The 22,697-nt window shown below is 37.9% G+C and overlaps 1 protein-coding gene across 5 annotated transcripts in view; it reads right to left on the bottom strand.

Moving 5' to 3' along the window:
• Positions 1-22,697, bottom strand: part of PLCL1 (phospholipase C like 1 (inactive)) — a 399,684-nt gene that overhangs the window by 30,391 nt on the left and 346,596 nt on the right. For all 5 annotated transcript variants that reach the window (XM_082466978.1, XM_082466979.1, XM_082466980.1 and 2 more), the window contains 2 exons: positions 15,805-15,880; positions 13,638-13,747 (listed from right to left, as the gene is read on the bottom strand). In XM_082466978.1, the coding sequence (XP_082323104.1) occupies positions 13,638-13,747; positions 15,805-15,880 (186 nt within the window). The remainder of the gene's footprint in view (positions 1-13,637; positions 13,748-15,804; positions 15,881-22,697) is intronic.

Raw genomic sequence — 22,697 nt, 5'->3', positions numbered from 1 at the left:
CTTTCTTATTCAAATACTTTTCTGAACAGTTACGTGTAGATTTTTTTATGAACCTAAATAAACTAAACTTAGTTTTAAAAAGCCAAAGATATTTCTTTTTCAAAAAATCTATAACTAATCTTCTCATAAAGCCATGGATTTTTCCTTAAATGGGAAATTCAGTTCCTAATTATTCTGCGTTAGTGAAAAGGTACCTCCACTTATTACAGATGCTTAAAGTATCACTAATATATTCAGAGTGATTTAAAAATAGAAAATTGTTTTACAAGAAGTGGGAAATGAAGGAGAAAAAAATCCCTCCACCCCCAACGCCAGTCTGTTACTATGAATATGTAATCTCATACATGCTGTATATTTGAGCACACTAGATCTACTTAAAATAAGAGAAGTCTAACTAAATTGGAAGATAATCACTTCTGGACTGAGGGAAAGCATGATCTTTTCAATATGGTTTTAAAAGAGTAACATCTAATTTCATTATTCTTACCGTAAAATGTTCTTTACACATTAATATTTACAGATATGTGTATATATATATATGTGTGTGTGTGTGTGTATACATATACACACACACACACTATAACATTTCTTATACACATATTTCTATATGTATGTGTGTATGTTGACAGTGTTAAACTTTACCCGAGCCCTATGTTCTTGGAAAACAAGGATGGTTAAGAAACCCCAGGATTTTGCATTCCAGGAAATGGCTTACTGCCCAGAGCCACCCTTCCCCATATGACTTAGATAAGACTCATGGATGCCCTCCTTGTTTACCTATGCCAGACACAGATCCTCCAAGTTCCCTTTCGGAAATGATTAGCTGAACTGTTTGTACCCATTAACCAATTTGGACAAAATACATGCTTCCTTGACTCAGCCAAACTTAAGTTAAGCTTCTCTCCTCCCTTCAGGCCCTGATCTCTCACCCTCTCTCCAGCCTGAGTCAGCATTCAGCCCCTTCTTAATGGCCTCTCAGGATCATACCACTCAGCCACCCTTTCCCCAGACCTGGTTCTTCTAGCCTTGTTTGCCCCTTCCAGTAAAAGAAAAATTGTTTTTGTCTGACCTTTAAGAAGCTTACAGATTTTATGGAAAGATCATTCTCCCTATTTACCGCAATTGTCCCCTTCCCCATACTGCAATAAACCTTTTAAATAATATCTCTCTTTACCTAAATCTGGGTTTGTCTTTACCTGACAATGCACACACCACGCTTACATATACATTCAGAGTAGTGAGCTCACATTGCTCTGATTTGGGTTAAGAATAAGGAAATTAGATAGATGTATCCCATCTTCTTCTCCCTAGAGTAACAAGGAAAGAAGAGGAGTTTGTGTCTGAAAAACCTAAAAGGGCTATATAAGAAATTAGAATGAAGCACTTTTGCTACCAAAGTTTTCTTTCCACATATCACTGAAGAAAATAGTTAACAGAGTGAGGACATCAAACTCACCTTAGACTAAGACTCTGTGTGTAAGAAACATTTTCTCTAAAAAAAGTTTTCCTGTAAGAAAAGCAAGACCTTCTATAACCTCACAAGTTGGAGCCAAGTCTATGATGCATCTATTCATTTGGATTCTGCCATTTTTGAATTATTCAAAATCATTATAAAGTGCAGCTTTCATCTGAAAAAAAAATGGACCCCCCAAGAGACACTAAATTTAGTTCTACTGGAGATAAAGTAAAGTGGTCTGTGCTTCCATAATCATATCAACAGCCTGGCTTTTATCTCTACTAAACTCCTAGGCAGCACAGCTGGTTTGCAACCACCCTAGGCAGAAATCTGGACACCATGTAACCAGCCTGCTTATTGCTAAGAAGCATTAACATTCCATCTGAACCATCCTATATTGTTGGACAAGGGCTGTTTGGAATAACGTTTTAGATTTGTGATTTTTTATTATTATACATGCATTAATTATACTCTTTAAAAAAGATTTTACTTTTTTAACACTAATACAGTTCATATTGTATATTCTATAATGCTCTCTCTGCATCTTTTCAGCTTTAAATCACAGAAATCTCTCAAAAACCAACCTTTAAACACCCTCCTCTACAACTACAAGCTGTCAAATGAATTTTATGGATACACATGGACAGAGAATGTTGCTGCAGATTATTTCTTAGGAGATAGATGATTAAATTCACATGTAATTAACCATATGACTCATGACCAGATTGGATATAGTAACAAATTAGCTATGATGCTAATCAGTGGCAATGAGCGAGACAGACATCTTAGAACTCCGCAGACCAAGTTGAGGATGTCTAGCACATCTTTATTTTGATTTGTTTTCTTTTCACCATTATTTTCAGATTGTTTTGGCAACCACACTCAAGTATCAGGATATAAGGTAGGGTTTTGGAATCCATGAAAGGCTAAAGATATTTACTCCCTGCTCAACTGGTACTTCCTCTTGGAAGACTTCCCTGACCTCCCATTAGGTCAAATCCCATTACACATTCTCATACTTCTCCTTCACAGCACTCATCACTGTGACGAATATAATATGCAGTGTGTGATTATTAATGACAGCCCCAACTATGGGTCTCATGGCCCCATGAGACCATGTTTTTATTCATGAGTACATTCTTAGGCACAGAACTCAGAACCCAATAGGAGCTTATAGGTATTTACTGAATATATGCATGTGATTTTACCCCAAAAAACCCCCAAAATTACTATTTGCTAATTTATGGATTAGAGGCCTTTTATGTTGTGCACCTTCTTATTTATAAAGTTAAAGTGGAAATAAATTAAATCAACTTCTTGCGATGGAGAAAAAGATCTTTATTCTGTACTAATAAGCCAAACCATAACAAGGTTCTAAAAATGTGTCTAGGAGTACCTTTTCAAACACCTGGTCTGAGTATAAATACCTCAAACTTAGCCTATAAAACCCCTGGAATAGATGCTATGCCTGCTAAATGCATACTCTCTTAAGGCCTAATAATATTTTCTTTTGTGTGTAAAGATAATGGTACTGACACATGAGATCAGAGTTGTTTTTCTAGTACTTATCCATTCATTCTCTCTCACCTGCCACCTCCCTCATGGTGATAAAATGACATGCATTGTAAGGCAGCTGGCTGAGATCACAAGTGAGTTCTAGGCTTGCTAGGTTGAGTGAGACTAAACCGGCTGCCACTAGAATCAGATCCTCAATTTTGGCATCATCACTGTTTTGCCTTTCCCAGTTGCAGTTACCAAACATTTCCAGCATGACAAGTACCACAACTGCTCACCAAAATTAAAATATTATTTTAAAAACATTGAATAGGCCAAATAATTAAAATACATTTTTAAATAAACTGAAAAATTTTTAAATAAATGTAACCTAGAGAAGATATATACTAGGTCAATACACAACATTCCTTCCACTAGCTATTAGGCACACTTAACCTAACAATGTAGGAAACTCTTTAGGTTGACAGGTAAGTCTTTGAGTAGATAGATACACAGCTAGCTGGCTGGATAGGTGAACAGACAGACAAGTACGTCTTAAGGTAGTGACTACTTACATGGTCCACTCTGTACAATTTGCTTTTTACTATAGAGCACTTAACCTATGGAGTTTAACAGACTATAATCTGTATTTCCAAAGTAGAAGAACTTCTGTGAATTATAAGCTGACTTTAATTATTAGAACGTGTATACTGTTTATTGAGTATTTTCACTGCAGGATGGCCTTGAAGAACAAAAGAAAGAATAAAATATCACTCTGTTTGCAAAAATTCCCAACAGGAAAACAATGTTGTTAAGATGTCAATACTACCAAAAGCAATCTATATATTCAATGCAATCCCTATCAAAATCCCCATGATGTTCTTGCAGAAATAGAAAAACCTATCGTAAAATTCACATGGAATCTCAAGAGACCCTGAATAGCCAAAACAATCCTGAAAAAGAATAACAAAGCTGGAGGACCCATACTCCATGATTTTAAAACTTACAAAGCTACAGTAATCAAAACAGTGTGGTTTTACAATATATACAACAATTAACTCAAAATGGATCAAAGACCTAAATTAAGAACTAAAACTATAAAACTCTTAGAGGAAAATATAGGCTAAAATTTCATGACATTGGATTTGGTAATGATTTCTTGGATATGACACCAAAGGCACAGGCAACAAAAGAAAAAATAGACAAATTAGACTTCATGAAAAATTTTAAACTTTGTGCATTAAAAGACAGTATCATTAGAGTAAAAAGGCAAACCACAGAATGGGATAAAATATTTGCCAATCATATATCTGATAAAGGATTAATATTCAGAATATATAGAGAACTTAGAAAACTCAATAACAAAAAAACCCCAGGTAACCCAATTCAAAAACATGCAAAGGACTTGAATAGACATTTCTCCAGAGAAGATATACAAATGGCCAATAAGCACATGAAAAGATGCTTAACATCATTAATCACTAGGAAAATGCAAATCAAAACTACAGTGATTGATATACTACCTCATACCCATTAGGGTGGCTACTATCAAAAAACCAGAAAATAAGTGTTGGTGAGAATTTGGAGAAATCAGAATTCTTGTGCACTGTTGGTAGGAATGTAAAATGGAACAGCTGTTGTGGAAAACAGTATGGTGGTTCCTCAAAAAAAACCCCATAGAATTACCACATGATCCAACAATTTCACTTCTGGGTATATAAGTATTGGAATCAGGGTCTCAAAGAGATATTTGTACACCCACATTCATAGCAGCATTATTCACAAAAGCTAAAACATGGAAGTGTCCAAGTGTCTATCAACAGATTAGTGGATAAGCAAAATATGGTATTTATATACAATGGAATATTATTCAGCCTTAAAAAGGAAGGGAATTTTGACCTGTGTCACAACATGGATGAACATTCAGGACATTATGCTAAGTGAAATAAGCAAGTCACAAAAAGACAAGTACTGCATTATTCAATTTATATTATATACTTTGAGTAGTCAAAAATCAGAGACAGATAGTAGAATTGTGGTTTCCAAGTGCTGGGGAGGAGGGGGCAATGGGGAGTTATCGTTTAATGAATACAGTTTCAGTTTTACAAGATGAGGAGAGTTCTAGAGATGGATGGTGATGACGGTTGCACAACAGTATGAAAATATTTAGTACCACTGAACTTAAAAATGGTTAAGATAGTAAATTTTATGTTTTATGTATTTTACCACAATAAAAAAAAAATCAGAAAAAAATTCCCAACAAGATGGTAGGTAGAGACCATCTTATTTGGAAAAAGCAGTCAGGAAGGGAGAAGACAGCAGTAGCAGAACCAAGCAGAACCCTGCAGGCTCCCCACACCCCCACCAAGTACAAAAGCCCCTCTATGTCCTCTGCCTCTTGTTGGTAGAAAAGCTGAAGTCTCCCAGGCCTCCCAGAGTCACAAAAAAGCAGTTTTGAATAGTTAATTATTAGGACAATAGAGTCACAGACTCAGTGTCTGATGCAAATTCCTGAGTTGTTTTACAGATACCATAACTGCCACCAGAAGGCATGACATAAGCTGCTCCATCTTGAGCAGTACTGAATCTATGGCTAGCACAATTCCAAGAACTGGCCTCAAGAGAATGGGATTAACATTATTGCTCATAATAATCTATATCTTTCTGGGCATCAAAATAATTGTAGCTTGCTCTGCCCATATATGTAAGCAGGCAACTAAAATTGTCAACAAAGAGATGTTACAGACGCATGTTGACATCTTTCACTCTGAGAATACAGCATCCTATGTCAGCACAAAGAAGTTACAGAAGATGGACCTTCACCCCAATCCCATCAAAATGGAATGATGTTTGACAGTGGGGAATTAAAAGCAGCTCTTTTGCCCCTTTCCTGTTTGCCCATTTCTGTTCCCTTCTAACTGTAAAAGGAACCTAATTATAGGAATGAGATCACTAAGCAATTCAAACTAACTCCTGACTTATACTTTCCCAAATGCACACCATGCCTTGCCTAACCTGTTGATATTTTTCATAGATAAAAAGAAGTAAGAAAGAAAAATTAAGTACTTAAAGAATGTTTAGTTCTCTACCCCAAAGCCCCCCTAAGCAATCTTGCAGGCAGATCGCCCTGGCAAGATAACATTTGAAAAGTCAGCTAGACTGCACACAGTGGAGAACGATGACCCAACCTCCTCTCTCGATGATTCACTGAGATACTTCCCCCCAATTTTCCCTTAAAAAACCATCATGGCAGAGCAGAATCTTCAGAGTTGGTCTCAGGACAGCAGTCCACCTTCTCCCCAGACTGCTGGCTTTTCTGATTAAAGCACCTTTCCTTTCTATTGACACTTGCCTCTCGAATTACTGGCTTTTGAGCAGCGATCAGCTGATCCTGAGTTTGGTAGCAGTAGGAGGGATAATAGTGGGAGACTGTGGGAAGTAAGGATAGAAACTGAGTATAATTAGGGTTTTATAGTGTTATGGGTTTAAAAAAAAAGTGGGGGGAGCAAGATATAACAGAGAAGATATATAAACAGAAAGATTTATGTTATTGATAGGTTTAGTGACAAAAGGATCAATGTCTTTAAGAATGTAATGTAGTTTAGGCACAGAAAAAGACTGAAAAATAACATACAATCATAAAATGTAAAGATGTGTAAGGATTCCAGCAGTCATACAGTCTCGTCTTATTTTTAGGTGAGAAAATCTAGCCCCAGAGAAGATAATTTTTAAAAATTATATTAATCAGTTGCAGATTCCTAGACTCATAGCCCAACTTTCTATAGGTCTAAACTCTTACATAACTCTAAGATAACACAGACGGGAATTCACAGCCCAAGAATTTGTTATTTTGTATGTATCACTAGGAAGTATTTTCCTTAGACTTAATGGAATTTAAAACTTTGTTTAAACCCTTTGAACCTTGCTTCTCAAGATCGGTGACTTAAAGGTTCCTCAGCTTTCCCACTCAGGAGGCTCCTTTCTTCTCAGTGAAACCTGAGGAATTTACCTATAGGGACTTCATCTCATTTCTAAATCAACTCAGGTTTGTTATTCAAAGGAAGAAGATTCCAGGACTTCTGCTCTAACAGCTTAGATGATACAGGAGAGATGGAGGCTCTGAGAGGAAGAACTGAGGCTGTAGAGGCTGGGTGAAGGAAGGAATATGAACAGGAGTATGGTCTTTGCAAAGTTTTTGCTGGCAGCACAGCTCTTAAGTTTCCTCTGTCTCACCAAGATGTGGAGGCTGGCAACAGCTAGACTAAAAGCCAGTAAAGAGTAAAGCTGTCCAAGAGAAACAGGGGGCTGTCTCGATGATTCACTGAGATACTTACCCCCCATCTTTCCCTGGGTTCTCAAGGTGGGTCCAGGGTCTGGCCTTCTGCTTTTGTATTTTTGTTGTTATTTTGTTTTGTTTTCTTAATCTCAGTGGTATCTGGTGGGTCCAGGGTCTGGCCTTCTGCTTTTGTATTTTTGTTGTTATTTTGTTTTGTTTTCTTAATCTCAGTGGTATCTGTCCAGGGGCTCAGTTGCATCCAATCACTCAGCAGTGATCAGGCCCTGGGGAGCTGATTCATGCTAACCAAGCTCATAGGAGATGGACTGATTGAAAAAAAGGAAGCTAACTGACTCATTTACAAAGAGACAGCCAGCCAGATGGGACTAGTTATGTCACTTGATCAACTTATTCCATCTTCACTGGAAAAGTGTGCTTGGGAAGCCAAGTTGAGAACAGAGTTGTTTGACGAATGTAGTGTCAGAACAAGGAGAACTGATGTTCCCAAGCTACACTCAAAGTACTGTTCTGCATTGTAGGAAAACACTGTCAAGGTGGTTGGAATACTCATATTAGCTGAACAGGACACTCACCCTCTTGGATGAAGATAATAAAGCACTTAGTATAATATTTGAGACACATAGAGTACTCTGTTAATACAAGCCATCATTATTATGGGGCTATATATACTCTGGCAATTTAGCATAATGGGCTAACAGCATGGGCTTTGGAGTTAGATCCTTGCTCCATCACTCAGTACCCGTATGCCAACAGGAAGGTTACTTAACCTCTCAAGTCTCAGTTCTCCTATCTGTAAAATGAGTATAATAATAGTAACTTTACAGGGTGACCCTTAAAATTACTTAATATGTTGTGTGAAAATCACTTAACTGCTCACTGTAAGCACTGAATGCTTACAAACTCTTACCTAGCATTTTTTATATCTCAGATACCACTTTATAGACATTAATTCATTTAGTCCTCACTATGACTAAAAGTGGATATAGCTGAGGAACCTGTCACTAGTAGATTATATTCACCAACATCTGCTCCCCTTCCTTGAGGAAGTATATACTTTCCCAACTCCACTGAAGTCAGATATGACCATTTGACTTACTTTGACCAGTCAAATTTAAATAGAAGGGACATGTGACACTACTTGGCAGAAAAGTTTAAAACTAATCTGTGCTTCCCTACCTCTAGGATTAGAGATGGGTTAGTTGAGGTAGAGCCCCCATTAGCCTGAGTTCCTAACTGACCCTTGCTGACCCTGGTAGGCAAACAGTGTGAGCAAGAAATAAGCTATTGTTTTAAGCCACTGAGATTTTCATTTTTGTTACCACAGCACAACCTGGCATATTCTAATTGATTCAGAAGCATAGAGACAAAAGGAAATTTTCCCAAGACCACACAGCTAGAAAGTATCTGGCTCCAGAGTCTGTACTCTTGACCACTTTATGTTTCTTAATAATTGATAGTAACATCAACATGAAGAATAGTTTATTATTAATGCATTGTTGTCAGTGGAGGTCTGTTTCTAGACTTCATAAATAGCTGTTCTTTTCTGAAAGAGTTGGCTCAGGTAGAAACCTAGCCTTTCTCCAGCCTCTATTGTAACAACAGCCAGCAGCTGACAGAACACCATTGGAGAATTTCTCAGTGGACGACATGGAAGACATGTTCCTTCTTTATATAACCTCAGAGCAGCCCCCAGGGGCATAGTCACTATGGCTGCCAGTAGAGCCTGGTTGGATCCCCCCAACACACACAGTATCTCAGAGAATGATTTAAAATATCTACGGTCCTTCTGCTGAGGGTGACCCCATTTTTTCTGTCACTCAGTCTTTCAGAGATGGATGCCTTTTCTCATACTTCTTTTCCCATTAGCCCATAATCTTGTTTCCCTTCTTTTCCTGCCTCTCAACAATGAGCAAAGACTTCAGATGTGTTTGCAGGCTCTATTAGAAAGCATATTATTGACGTCCATGTAATTTCCCTTATGTAGCAAGATTCCCCAGAGATGTGAGGGCCTGAAATTTAGGGACTGAGCAAAAGAATCTGTCTGAGTTAGAAACACAAGTACCCAAGGAGCTTTAGCCTCTGCTCTTCCCAAGGAAAATGAAAATATTGTCAAGATAAAAACAGAAGGAGCAAAGCTTAAGCAGTGATAGAAAGCCAAAAAGTTAGGTGGAAAAAGATTAGTCATATCTACTGAACATAAATCTATAAAAGAGACCCAGTTTTTTGTGGCATACAATGAAATGCATTAAATTATAAGCTGGAAATCTATCTAGGGAAAGTATAGATACACATCAATTAATAGAAGTGTCCATTGATGAAGTAATCATCTATTCATAATTTATTTAATACATGTTTTTCAACTAGTAATCAATGAAATTCATGAACAAATAAGAAGTCAGCCACTTCTTAACCCTTTTATTTATTTGTAAGCTCTAGTGATCACCTACTTCATAGCTTTTCCGTTATAATAAAATGTTTATTAATTATATTTCAATTTTTTTTATAGATCTCTACTTGACACTTCTCCAGCTTGGAGAATTGATTTTTTCATCAGACTTTTGAAAATGTTAAGATAATGGAATTTAGTTCCTTAAAATAGCCGACAGGCCAAGTTAGAAAAATATATATTGGGAAACTCACTAAAATGTTACTCTCAGGTTCTTACTAGTTTCGGTTTTATAGGTGTGACCACCTTTTAATGAAATTCTTTTTGTACTTAAAGAATTAAATCATTCTGGATAGAGTCCAAAGTTTTAAATGAATTCCACTTCATGATACATTATGTTTTATCAGTGATATAGTACAAATTCGTATCTCTTTTCCAAGAGAGCTTCAGAATTCTCGTTAGCAAAATATTTCCAAAGTTGATAACAATTTACTACAATAAACTGGCTGTGCAAGTGAAGTTGTAGTATCTCTTTCTGGAAGACGTAAAGAACAGGAAAAATTTTCATTGTAAGATTTTAATATTATGCTAATAACCAAACAAAACTGTTTTATGAAGGACAGCATGGAGAAAAAGACAGATGGAAGGAACAGTTAATGCGTGAGGGTGGGATGAGATAGAGCTATCTTTGTCCAATGATTATCTGGAAAAGACACTGTAGACTGAGTCATTGAGACCTGCATCATCATATCATCCCAAATGAACAGAGAAGCTATTTAAAGACTTCAATTTTATGTGCAGAAGTGAAAGAGAAAGAAAGGAAGAGGAAAATGACTGTAATAGTTGGCTATTGGCATGTGACAAAAGTGTGGGGAAATGCAAAAGATCTTCTAAGCAATTCCCTACTCTGGACCCATGCATAGTGCTAAAATATGAATGAAAGAAAAACACAGGTATGGGAGCTTCCAGGACCATTGTGAGTTCAGCCTCCGTGCTGGATTATAAATCCTCATTTCTACCTTGGAAAATTTGGACTCTGTAAGTATAATTCATGTTTGTTATATTGTAGAGCTATTCATCTTTGTCTCTGCAAATTTTTCTCCAGCTTCTCTGTCATATATTCATATAAGATCAATGTAATATTGAATTGCAGAAAACACAAACTAAAGAATTTATTTTTTAATCTCAGCTCAATTTCCTTTAAAGTCAATGCCCCTTTCTACCACTCCATGCTGCCCACCCACCATTTTCCTGAGGACACATTTCTCATTTTTTGTAGATCCTCCCTTACTTGTTGGAAATTGCATTGGAATTAAATATTTTAGCTACTTGAATGCACATGTTCAACAAATATTGGTCAGTCATCATTCTCTTCCTCTAGATATCGAGGAGTACTTGTAAAAATTGTGTGTAAGGAAACCTTTTCAGTAAGCAATGCAGAATTTTTAGGTGAGCCTTGACATATCCTACTATTTCAGTGATTATGTCTTACCAATGTGGTTGTTACTAATTCATCCAGTTGTAAGCAATGGAAATTGCCTCTAGTAAACTTAAGAAAAAGGGCATTTTTAGGAGATTGAAAATCAGTAGGAAGACTGGAGAACAAAGAAGGAACTAAGAACTTCAGATCCAAGATACAAGAAATAAAGGAAGAGCCTTAGAGAGGAGGTTCTTCTCAGAGAGGCACCACTAGATACACAGCCTCCAAAAAAGCCTGGTCTCTTTGTGCCTCAGCTAAAAATTCACATTCCAAGGAGGTCATTTGTTTAGCACTTGGGGAAAGAGCACATGATTAACAGGTCCACTAAACGCAATGGGGGAGAGAAGAGAAATAGAAGTTTGGAAAAGTTCACTATTCTTGTTTAAGTTCCTAGTGCTCAAGCTGAAATACTAGTAGCTGGTACATGAGCTAAAATCATAGAAGATTGATTCTGTTTCAAAAGATCTGTCTGAGAATGATTTGTACAGCATTTGCTAGGCCCCATCTAGCAATCAGTTCCTGTCACTAAACCAAACACACAAACAAACCTCAGAAAACAGTGAATGGGCTTCAGTCAGAAGTTAACAAAGAAACTAACAATTATACCTCAATTTTAAATAATTAATTAGTTGATTTTTTAATTTAAATTTAAATTAAGAAAAACCAAAAGCCTTTTATTCCAATGGTCATCCTCACCCTGGCAAAAGTAATAGCATATATATATACAATAATAGTATAGGTATAGATATAATGTCAAGTTGCGCGCACTGTGACTTAGATATTTTTGTGTGTATTATCTCATTTCATTCTTATAAAACCTGGGGTGCGGGTATTATTATCACCCTCAGAGAGACTACATAACTTGGCCAAAGCCTCACAGCTATCAGGCGTCTGCACCCAGAGCCTGTGCCCTCACCCCTGTACTAGGCTGCCTGGACTCAGTCACGTGGATTGAGTCTTTCAGGAGGCAGGAGGACAGGGTAGTGGTTAGAACGATGGGCATGACATAGCATCTCAGTTCTGCCATCTACTAGCTAAAGGTAAGAAACTAAAACCTTCCTGAGCCTCAATTTCCTCATCTGTGAGATGGAGAGGGTCATATCAGGGTCAGCATGAGTTGCTGCAACGTCACACAGTTGTTGCGAAGAGGAAAGGAGGAAACATACATAAACTACTTAGTCGTGGGTGCTTGTCACGTGTGAAGTGTTGAAAAATCAATGGCTGCTATTAGTCAATGTCTGTCTCCCCTAGTAGACTAGTTCTGGAGGCCCAGTTATTACTTTTTTGATATTTGTGTCTGTAGCTCCTTTCTCAGCGATCAGCACATTAACGAGCCCACATAAAAATACGCTGAACAGAAAGCGTCTGTATCAGGGCTCACACTGCCATGTTGTACTCAGGTATTATAAAACAAGCTCATCTTTATATTAACACTATAGTTCCTGCCTCTTAAGCAAATGACACGTATTTTCCCCCACCCCACCTCCTGCCCCCAGACTGTTAACTCACGAGGTCAGGGTCTGTATCGCTTTTGTTCTTCATGGGTTCCCAATGCATAGCAGAGAGCCCAGTACATAGTAGGAGCTTAACAAATAGTTGTGGACTGAATTTTTAATAAACATTTGTGATATGTATTACAGTTCACCTAGCACTTGCACGTAAACATGTGCAGTATCTCTCTGTAGAGCAGGCTCTGGAGCCAACTGCCTGGGTTCAAATTCCAGCTCCACCATTTACTAGCTGAGTGACCTTGGGTAATATACATAAGTTTTCGGTGCCTTGGTTTTCTCACTTTTAAAATGAGAATAATAACAGTATTGAGTTAATGAAAGTATTAAAATGTTAATTCATATAAACCTTGCAAAACAGCGCCTGGCGCATCAGTGTTCTTTAGATGTCAGTAATTATTAATTTTGTTTGTAGTTGTTTTTCTCCATCACACTGCTAAGAATAAATTATTCCAACTGCCTAAATCATTCGTCCATTCATGTAACAAAATATGAAAAGTGGCATCTTTACTTCGAAGTCTTAAATTTAATTTTCAGCAGAGCAAATCATAATCTCAAAAAACTGACTTCCAAAATTTTTGCAAAAATAAATGTATTTATAGAGACTCTTCCTAAAATCAAATAGTCCTAAATGGCTCCAGATATTCTGTAGATTAAAGCTTTTCCAAGTCACTTGTGTTGGATCCTTCTCCAGCAACATTTTGTGTTATTCTTTCCACAAACCAGAACAGCCATATTGACTTGACTAGAAGTATGAGTAAACCACACATGCACAAACACCAGGTAATAGAATTAGGTCGTGCTGTCTTCTGCCTCCACCACAAAACTCATTGTCCTATTATGGCAAAACGTGTGTTAATCCCAGTATGCATCTCCCGTCACTTAGAGCACGAATTAATTAGGTCAAGCGTTAATTAAAAATTCAAGTCACCGTATTTAACCACTGACGCTTCTCTACACATTGGAGAGATGAGGAGAAAAATAAAGACAAAGGGGCACGTGAGTACTTCATTTACCTTCAGTACTGTAATGTTCCAAGCAAAGCTCTCAGTTGCTTTGTTGAGTTTTCTTCCTTTCAAGCCTTCTTTTGCCCCCAGATTATGAAGTTCCTCATGGAACTCCATCCCTTTAAAAAGAGAACATAAGCCAATTCTTTGTATAAATTTCAGAAAAATAGGCATTTTATTGTGAAAATATTATCAGTAAGAATGTAATTTCCCATTTCTGTCCTTCTCATAATTTCTAAATCCCAAAATTGAATCCTCCTTCTCATTCTGTTCATCACCACCAAATGGCTATCCTTAAAGGAAAACTAAAAATAATCAGTACGTTAGATTAAATTAGATTTTAAACAGCAAGGGGCCATAGACAAAGACGTGAAGTTAAGAAGCAAATTCTTCTAACAGGTGGCATCCATCTTGTTTGTTCTCTGCCTGGTTTTTATATAAAATGGTTTAATGTGTGAATGGCTACCATATGTGAAGGATGCACATATCTTACTTTGCCTTATGAACCATCCATATGGCTTGACAGTAGGCCTGGAGCCCACATAGATAACAATAGTAATTAGTAAATGTTGAGTAAAAATAAAAAGTCTTTTTAAAATAACATTCCTGGAAACACCCAAATGTGTCAGATTTGGGAATGGCCTTAAAGTTATTTTTAGCTAAACCATTCCCCCAAGCTTGAATACTATAAAAAACATCACCATCATCTGTCTCTCCAGCCTTTGTCTTAGCACCTCAGAGATGGGAATCACACTTTCTTCTGGAAAGCTCATTCCATCTTTGGAAAGCTGTGACTGATATCAAACCAGTCTCTCTCCCTGAAACTTCTACTCCTTGGTGCTAGCTAGCCTCAGAACAACAAGGTCTAATCCCTGTTCCACAGTACAGCCCTTTAAATATTTGAAGAAAGATGTTGGATAAAGTCTACTAGAGTTTTCCCTTCTCCAGATTAAACATTCTAACATGTTTCAGCTTATTATAATTTCTCTTTAAGGATGACATCCAGGAACATCGTTCTCAAAATGGGATTGAAGTTGCCCACATGACGTAGGGTTTTACCAACACCTTCCTAGTTCTAGTGACTAGGCTTGTATTAATGCAGCCTAAAACCACATTAACTTTCCTGGTGCTAACATCACAAGCCCAGTACATAGTAAGAGCATGGCTGCAGAGCCCAGACCTACACTCTGGCTCTACCACTGACTAGCTACGTGAGCATGAGCGAATCCCTGAAACTCTCTGCCATTAAGTCTCCTCAATGGTGCAATGGTGATAACAAGAGTATTGACCTCATGGAATTGTGTGACAATTAAATGAGTCAATACATACAAAACTCTCAAAGTAGTGCATGGTACACAGGAGCATAATATAAGTATTTCATATTGTTATTATTTTCGTGCTTCCTGTCAACGGAAACATTTAAGCCTCCAGATCAGTAGCAAAGAGCACCATTTTCAAAGTTTGGTCTGGGTTCAAAGGTCACCTCTACCACGTGTTGATATGGGATTTGGGGTAATTCACTCAATCTCTCAGAATCTCAGATGCCTCATCTCTAGATTGGATATAATGATGACTACATTGTAGAGTTGTTATGAGGACTAAATAACATAGTGTGTGTGCTTAGTGTATCATATGCGTATATATCAAGCAACTGTCAGTGTCATCTTCCTTATTGCAATCACTAATGCGTGTGTGTGGATCAGGGAGAACATGGATCCAAGAGAGATAAAAGTACTGGGGTGTGGATGAAGTGAAAATAAATAAACACAGCAATGTGCCATCAGAGACACGTGGCCCATCCCATCCTTAAAGAAGGAACAAAGCTAAAATGAGGACTAGTAAATGAGGCAAAAGCCTAGAAGGTTAACAAGATTATGGTTCAAACTGTAAAAATAAAGCTTCTTAAGGGGCAATGTGAAACCACAGTTTCCGTATCAGTAATAAAAGGCTTTGATAGGTTCCCAAATCACAAAAGTAAATTCAGAAACCCTCACCTCTCTAGACATCTTCAGATGCCCCCTCCATATACACACAGACCACCTACCTACTATCACATAGATCTCTTCTGTACTAAACAAAGGCTTCAGTGTAACTCAAAGTATAGTTAAACTTTTAAAGTCTGCCAAAAATCATCATTATGGTTTCTAAACGAAATGGGGGCAAGGGGGTAGGTTACCTGCTTTCTGACACTGCACGATCTTTTCCTGGACTGTGTCTGCCATTTCTATGAGAAACCGGCTCTCTTGGATCATCTGTCACAAAATAAGCATTAAAAAGGTGGTTGTCAGAAATCCTTAAACTGGCACGTTGGAAAGACAACATAAAGACCCACATGAAACTGCCAGTAATGGGGCGCCCTGGCCATAACCACAAGAGATGGGAGAGGGAAGGATGATCTCTGCTCCAAGCCCCATCCACTCTAACACCAGCTAGAGTCACCTACCTTATGGTTGCTCCACTTATGTAATATGCCTGGCACACCATGGGTGCCAAATCAATAACTGTTGAATAACTGCATACACACTCTTTAAGTCCCAGATCACATTCATGAACACCTCTTATGTTATCCCCTCGCCCCAAAGTTACTGCAACATCAAGGCAAGTGGTACTGGAACAACAGCAATGAGATATCAGAACAGGGAATCACCTAGTGATGAGGTAAAGAACTACAGGACACATCGGTGAAGTCGGCAAATTGGATTTAAGTGGCGCAAAGATGGTGGAGTCCTGGTCCTTCGTCGGGAAGGGCTCCAGCTCCATTGGCAAGAATGAACTGTGGGTCATATTCACCAGCAATTCCACAGAGCTTGTAGGCAACAATACTGAAATGGTGTCCCTGCCCTCCACATTTGGGTAGAAAGAAAAAAGACCAAGAAGTAATTAATATACTGAGTGAAGTAGGGAAAATAGGACAGCTGTTGGAGAGATGAAGAAAAGAGAAATCTGTATATGAAAGGGGAATATGAGAGTAGGTAAAGAAGTTGTAATCAGAAAGACAAGGGATTGGGGCCCTTCTGAAGAAGTGACTAAAGAAAGGCACCAATAGGCAAACACTTCCTGTATTTCCAGCCACTCTTCTACTCCTAATAAATGTTGTCCCTTTTAATCTGACTACTCCATGTTTTATCTGTCTGGCTCAATAATCTGAAGAGAGTTCAAGGCAGAATCCAAAGTGGACATAAAAAGTCTTGAGTAAGACATTCTTCATAATTAAATGCTGTTGTACAAGATTGTAGTTTTATACAATCACTTTCAAATATAAAGTTTATGACTACAAATCTTCAAATGGAAAAGAACATTTGAATCATGAATTTTTAGTGCCTAACAACTCTATAGAAGTAAAATCAAATCATTCATTCATTTAACAAGCATCTACTCAGCAGGCACTATGTGTAAGCACTGTAGTAACTACAAGGGGTATGATATATGGATGAGCAAAAACAGACACATTTCTATCTCCATGGAGTTCATAGTCTAGTAGGGAAGTCTACTCAAATGATTAAATGACACATGATAATTAATTCAACCAAACTTCAATTACTGATAGTTTCTGCCTAAAATGATAGTTTGAAGTGACTTATTTGGAGGGCTAAAGTGACTATTAAAACCATAAAACTATAGACACCCCAGAAGCTCTAAGCTGCGTCAAACTTTTTAACTGCATTAACTCTTTCAACTCCCAAGGGGAAGTGGAATGTTTCTGAATAACAGTTTCTCAAATGGTTACGTGTAGCCTGAGTTACTGCAGCTTCCAAGTGAATGAAACTTACAGGCAAAGAAAGATTTAATATGAAGGGAATCTGATTTAGTCTTTTCTAAGCTTAGCATCTACCCATGCAGCATCAATTAAGTTTTTATAATACTTTCAAAGTTATCAGATGTTCCAATTGGTCAGATAACATACAAAATGTTTTCATAAAATTCAAGCAAGGGAAACATTCATAAAGAACAAACACATTCTGTGACTTTACCATGAGCAAAATAGCCAATATACCGCACAATTTTAGAATCATTTTATTTTTAAGGCTAAAAGAATCTTAGCTATCAGGACCACACCCTTAATTTTGTGAAAAAGGAAACTACTTATAAGAGTTAAAATCCTTAGAGGATTAACCAAGATGGCGGAGTAGAAGGACGTGCTCTCACTCCCTCTTGCGAGAGCACCAGAATCAAAACTGGCTGCTGGACAATCATTGACAGGAAGACCCTGGACTTCACCAAGGAGGATACCCCACGTCCAAGGACAGAGGAGAAGCCACAGTGAGACGGTAGGAGGGGCGCAATCAGAGTAAAATCAAATCCCATAACTGCTGGGTGGGTGACTCACAGACTGGCGAACACTTATACCACAGAAGTCCACCCACTGGAGTGAAGGTTCTGAGCCCCACGTCAGGCTTCCCAACCTGGGGGTCCGGCTAAGGGAAGAGGAATTCCTAGAGAATCAGACTTTGAAGCCTAGTGGGAATTGATTGCAGGACTTTGACAGGACTGGGGGAAACAGAGACCCCACTCTTGGAGGGCACACACAAAGTAATGTGTGCATCAGGACCCAGGGGAAGGAGCAGTGACCCTGGGGGAGACTGAACCAGACCTACCTGCTGGTGTTGTGGGGTCTCCTGCAGAGGCAAGTGGTGGCTCTGTTTCACCGTGGGGATAAGGACACTGGCAGCCGAGGTTCTGGGAAGTTCTCCTTGGCGTGAGCCCTCCCAGAGTCTGCCATTAACCCCACCAAAGAACACGGGTAGGCTCCAGTGTTGGGTTGCCTCTGGCAAAACAACCAACAGGGAGGGAACCCAGCCCCACCCATCAACAGTGAAGTGGATTAAGGTTTTACTGAGCTCTGACGCCACAGCAACAGGGAGAGAACCCAGCCCCACCCATCAACAGTCAAGTGGATTAAGGTTTTACTGAGCTCTGACCGCCACAGCAACAGTCAGCTCTACCCACCACCAGAGCCTCCCATCAAGCCTCTTAGATAGCCTCAACCACCAGAGGGCAGACAACAGAAGCAAGAAAAACTACAATCCTGCAGCCTGTGGACCAAAAACCACAGTTACAGAAAGATAGAGAAGATGAAAAGGCAGAGGGCTATGTACCAGATGAAGGAACAAGAAAAAACCCCAGAAAAACAACTAAATGAAGTGGAGATAGGCAACCTTCCAGAAAAAGAATTCAGAATAATGATAGTGAAGATGATCCAGGACCTCGGAATAAGAATGGAGGCAAAGATTGAGAAGATGCAAGAAACGATTAACAAAGACCTAGAAGAATTAAAGAACAAACAAACAGAGATGACCAATACAATAACTGAAATGAAAACTACACTAGAAGGAATCAATAGCAGAATAACTGAGGCAGAAGAACGGATAAGTGACCTGGAAGACAGAATGGTGGAATTCACTGCTGCGGAACAGACTAAAGAAAAAAGAATGAAAAGAAATGAAGACAGCCTAAGAGACCTCTGGGACAACATTAAATGCAACAACATTCGCATTATAGGGGTCCCAGAAGGAGAAGACAGAGAGAAAGGACCAGAGAAAATATTTGAAGAGATTATAGTCGAAAACTTCCCTAACATGGGAAAGGAAATAGCCACCCAAGTCCAGGAAGCGCAGAGAGTCCCATACAGAATAAACCCAAGGAGAAACACACCGAGACACATAGTAATCAAAGTGGCAAAAATTAAAGACAAAGAAAAATTATTGAAAGCAGCAAGGGAAAAACGACAAATAACATACAAGGGAACTCCCATAAGGTTAACAGCTGATTTCTCAGCAGAAACTCTGCAAGCCAGAAGGGAGTGGCATGATATACTTAATGTGATGAAAGGGAAGAACCTACAACCAAGATTACTCTACCCGGCAAGGATCACATTTAGACTTGATGGAGAAATCAAAAGCTTTACAGACAAGCAAAAGCTAAGAGAATTCAGCACCACCAAACCAGCTCTACAACAAATGCTAAAGGAACTTCTCTAAGTGGGAAACACAAGAGAAGAAAAGGACCTACAAAAACAAACCCAAAACAATTAAGAAAATGGTCATAGGAACATACATATCGATAATTACCTTAAACGTGAATGGAATAAATGCCCCAACCAAAAGACATAGACTGGCTGAATGGATACAAAAACAAGACCCATATATATGCTGTCTACAAGAGACCCACTTTAGACCTAGGGACACATACAGACTGAAAGTGAGGGGATGGAAAAAGATATTCCATGCAAATGGAAATCAAAAGAAAGCTGCAGTAGCAATACTCATATCAGATAAAATAGACTTTAAAATAAAAAATGTTACAAGAGACAAGGAAGGACACTACATAATGATCCAGGGATCAATCCAAGAAGAAGATATAACAATTATCAATATATATGCACCCAACATAGGAGCACCTCAATACATAAGGCAACTGCTAACAGCTATAAAAGAGGAAATCGACAGTAACACAATAATAGTGGGGGACTTTAACACCTCACTTACACCAATGGACAGATCATCCAAAATGAAAATAAATAAGGAAACAGAAGCTTTAAATGACACAATAGACCAGATAGATTTAATTGATATATATAGGACATTCCATCCAAAAACAGCAGATTACACGTTCTTCTCAAGTGCGCACGGAACATTCTCCAGGATAGATCACATCTTGGGTCACAAATCAAGCCTCAGTAAATTTAAGAAAATTGAAATCATACCAAGCATCTTTTCTGACCACAACGCTATGAGATTAGAAATGAATTACAGGGAAAAAAACGTAAAAAAGACAAACACATGGAGGCTAAACAATACGTTACTAAATAACCAAGAGATCACTGAAGAAATCAAAGAGGAAATAAAAAAATACCTAGAGACAAATGACAATGAAAACACGACGACCCAAAACCTATGGGATGCAGCAAAAGCGGTTCTAAGAGGGAAGTTTATAGCTATACAAGCCTACCTAAAGAAACAAGAAAAATCTCAAGTAAACAATCTAACCTTACACCTAAAGAAACTAGAGAAAGAAGAACAAACAAAACCCAAAGTTAGCAGAAGGAAAGAAATCATAAAGATCAGAGCAGAAATAAATGAAATAGAAACAAAGAAAACAATAGCAAAGATCAATAAAACTAAAAGTTGGTTCTTTGAGAAGATAAACAAAATTGATAAGCCATTAGCCAGACTCATCAAGAAAAAGAGGGAGAGGACTCAAATCAGTAAAATCAGAAATGAAAAAGGAGAAGTTACAACAGACACCGCAGAAATACAAAACATCCTAAGAGACTACTATAAGCAACTTTATGCCAATAAAATGGACAACCTGGAAGAAATGGACAAATTCTTAGAAAGGTATAACCTTCCAAGACTGAATCAGGAAGAAACAGAAAATATGAACAGACCAATCACAAGTAATGAAATTGAAACTGTGATTAAAAATCTTCCAACAAACAAAAGTCCAGGACCAGATGGCTTCACAGGTGAATTCTATCAAACATTTAGAGAAGAGCTAACACCCATTCTTCTCAAACTCTTCCAAAAAATTGCAGAGGAAGGAACACTCCCAAACTCATTCTATGAGGCCACCATCACCCTGATACCAAAACCAGACAAAGACACTACAAAAAAAGAAAATTACAGACCAATATCACTGATGAATATAGATGCAAAAATCCTCAACAAAATACTAGCAAACAGAATCCAACAACACATTAAAAGGATCATACACCACGATCAAGTGGGATTTATCCCAGGGATGCAAGGATTCTTCAATATACGCAAATCAATCAATGTGATACACCATATTAACAAATTGAAGAATAAAAACCATATGATCATTTCAATAGATGCAGAAAAAGCTTTTGACAAAATTCAACACCCATTCCTTATAAAAACTCTCCAGAAAGTGGGCATAGAGGGAACCTACCTCAACATAATAAAGGCCATATTTGACAAACCCACAGCAAACATCATTCTCAATGGTGAAAAACTGAAAGCATTTCCTCTAAGATCAGGAACGAGACAAGGATGTCCACTCTCACCACTATTATTCAACATAGTTCTGGAAGTCCTAGCCACGGCAATCAGAGAAGAAAAAGAAATAAAAGGAATACAAATTGGAAAAGAGGAAGTAAAACTGTCACTGTTTGCGGATGACATGATACTATACATAGAGAATCCTAAAACTGCCACCAGAAAACTGCTAGAGCTAATTAATGAATATGGTAAAGTTGCAGGATACAAAATTAATGCACAGAAATCTCTTGCATTCCTATACACTAATAATGAAAAATCTGAAAGAGAAATTATGGAAACACTCCCATTTACCATTGCAACAAAAAGAATAAAATACCTAGGAATAAACCTACCTAGGGAGACAAAAGACCTGTATGCAGACAACTATAAGACACTGATGAAAGAAATTAAAGATGATACCAACAGATGGAGAGATATACCATGTTCCTGGATTGGAAGAATCAACATTGTGAAAATGAGTATACTACCCAAAGCAATCTACAGATTCAATGCAATCCCTATCAAATTACCAATGGCATTTTTTACAGAGCTAGAACAAATCATCTTAAAATTTGTATGGAGACACAAAAGACCCCGAATAGCCAAAGCAGTCTTGAGGCAAAAAAATGGAGCTGGAGGAATCAGACTCCCTGACTTCAGACTATACTACAAAGTTACAGTAATCAAGACAATATGGTACTGGCACAAAAACAGAAACATAGATCAATGGAACAAGATAGAAAGCCCAGAGATTAACCCACGCACCTATGGTCAACTAATCTATGACAAAGGAGGCAAAGATATACAATGGAGAAAAGACAGTCTCTTCAATAAGTGGTGCTGGGAAAACTGGACAGCTACATGTAAAAGAATGAAATTAGAATACTCCCTAACACCATACACAAAAATAAACTCAAAATGGATTAGAGACCTAAATATAAGACTGGACACTATAAAACTCTTAGAGGAAAACATAGGAAGAACACTCTTTGACATAAATCACAGCAAGATCTTTTTTGATCCACCTCCTAGAGTAATGGAAATAAAAACAAAAATAAACAAGTGGGAC

Source organism: Balaenoptera physalus (genome assembly GCF_965194825.1).
Source record: "Balaenoptera physalus genome assembly, chromosome: 6".
Classification (NCBI taxonomy): Eukaryota; Metazoa; Chordata; class Mammalia; order Artiodactyla; family Balaenopteridae; genus Balaenoptera; species Balaenoptera physalus.
This window is presented reverse-complemented; position numbering and strand designations above follow the sequence as displayed.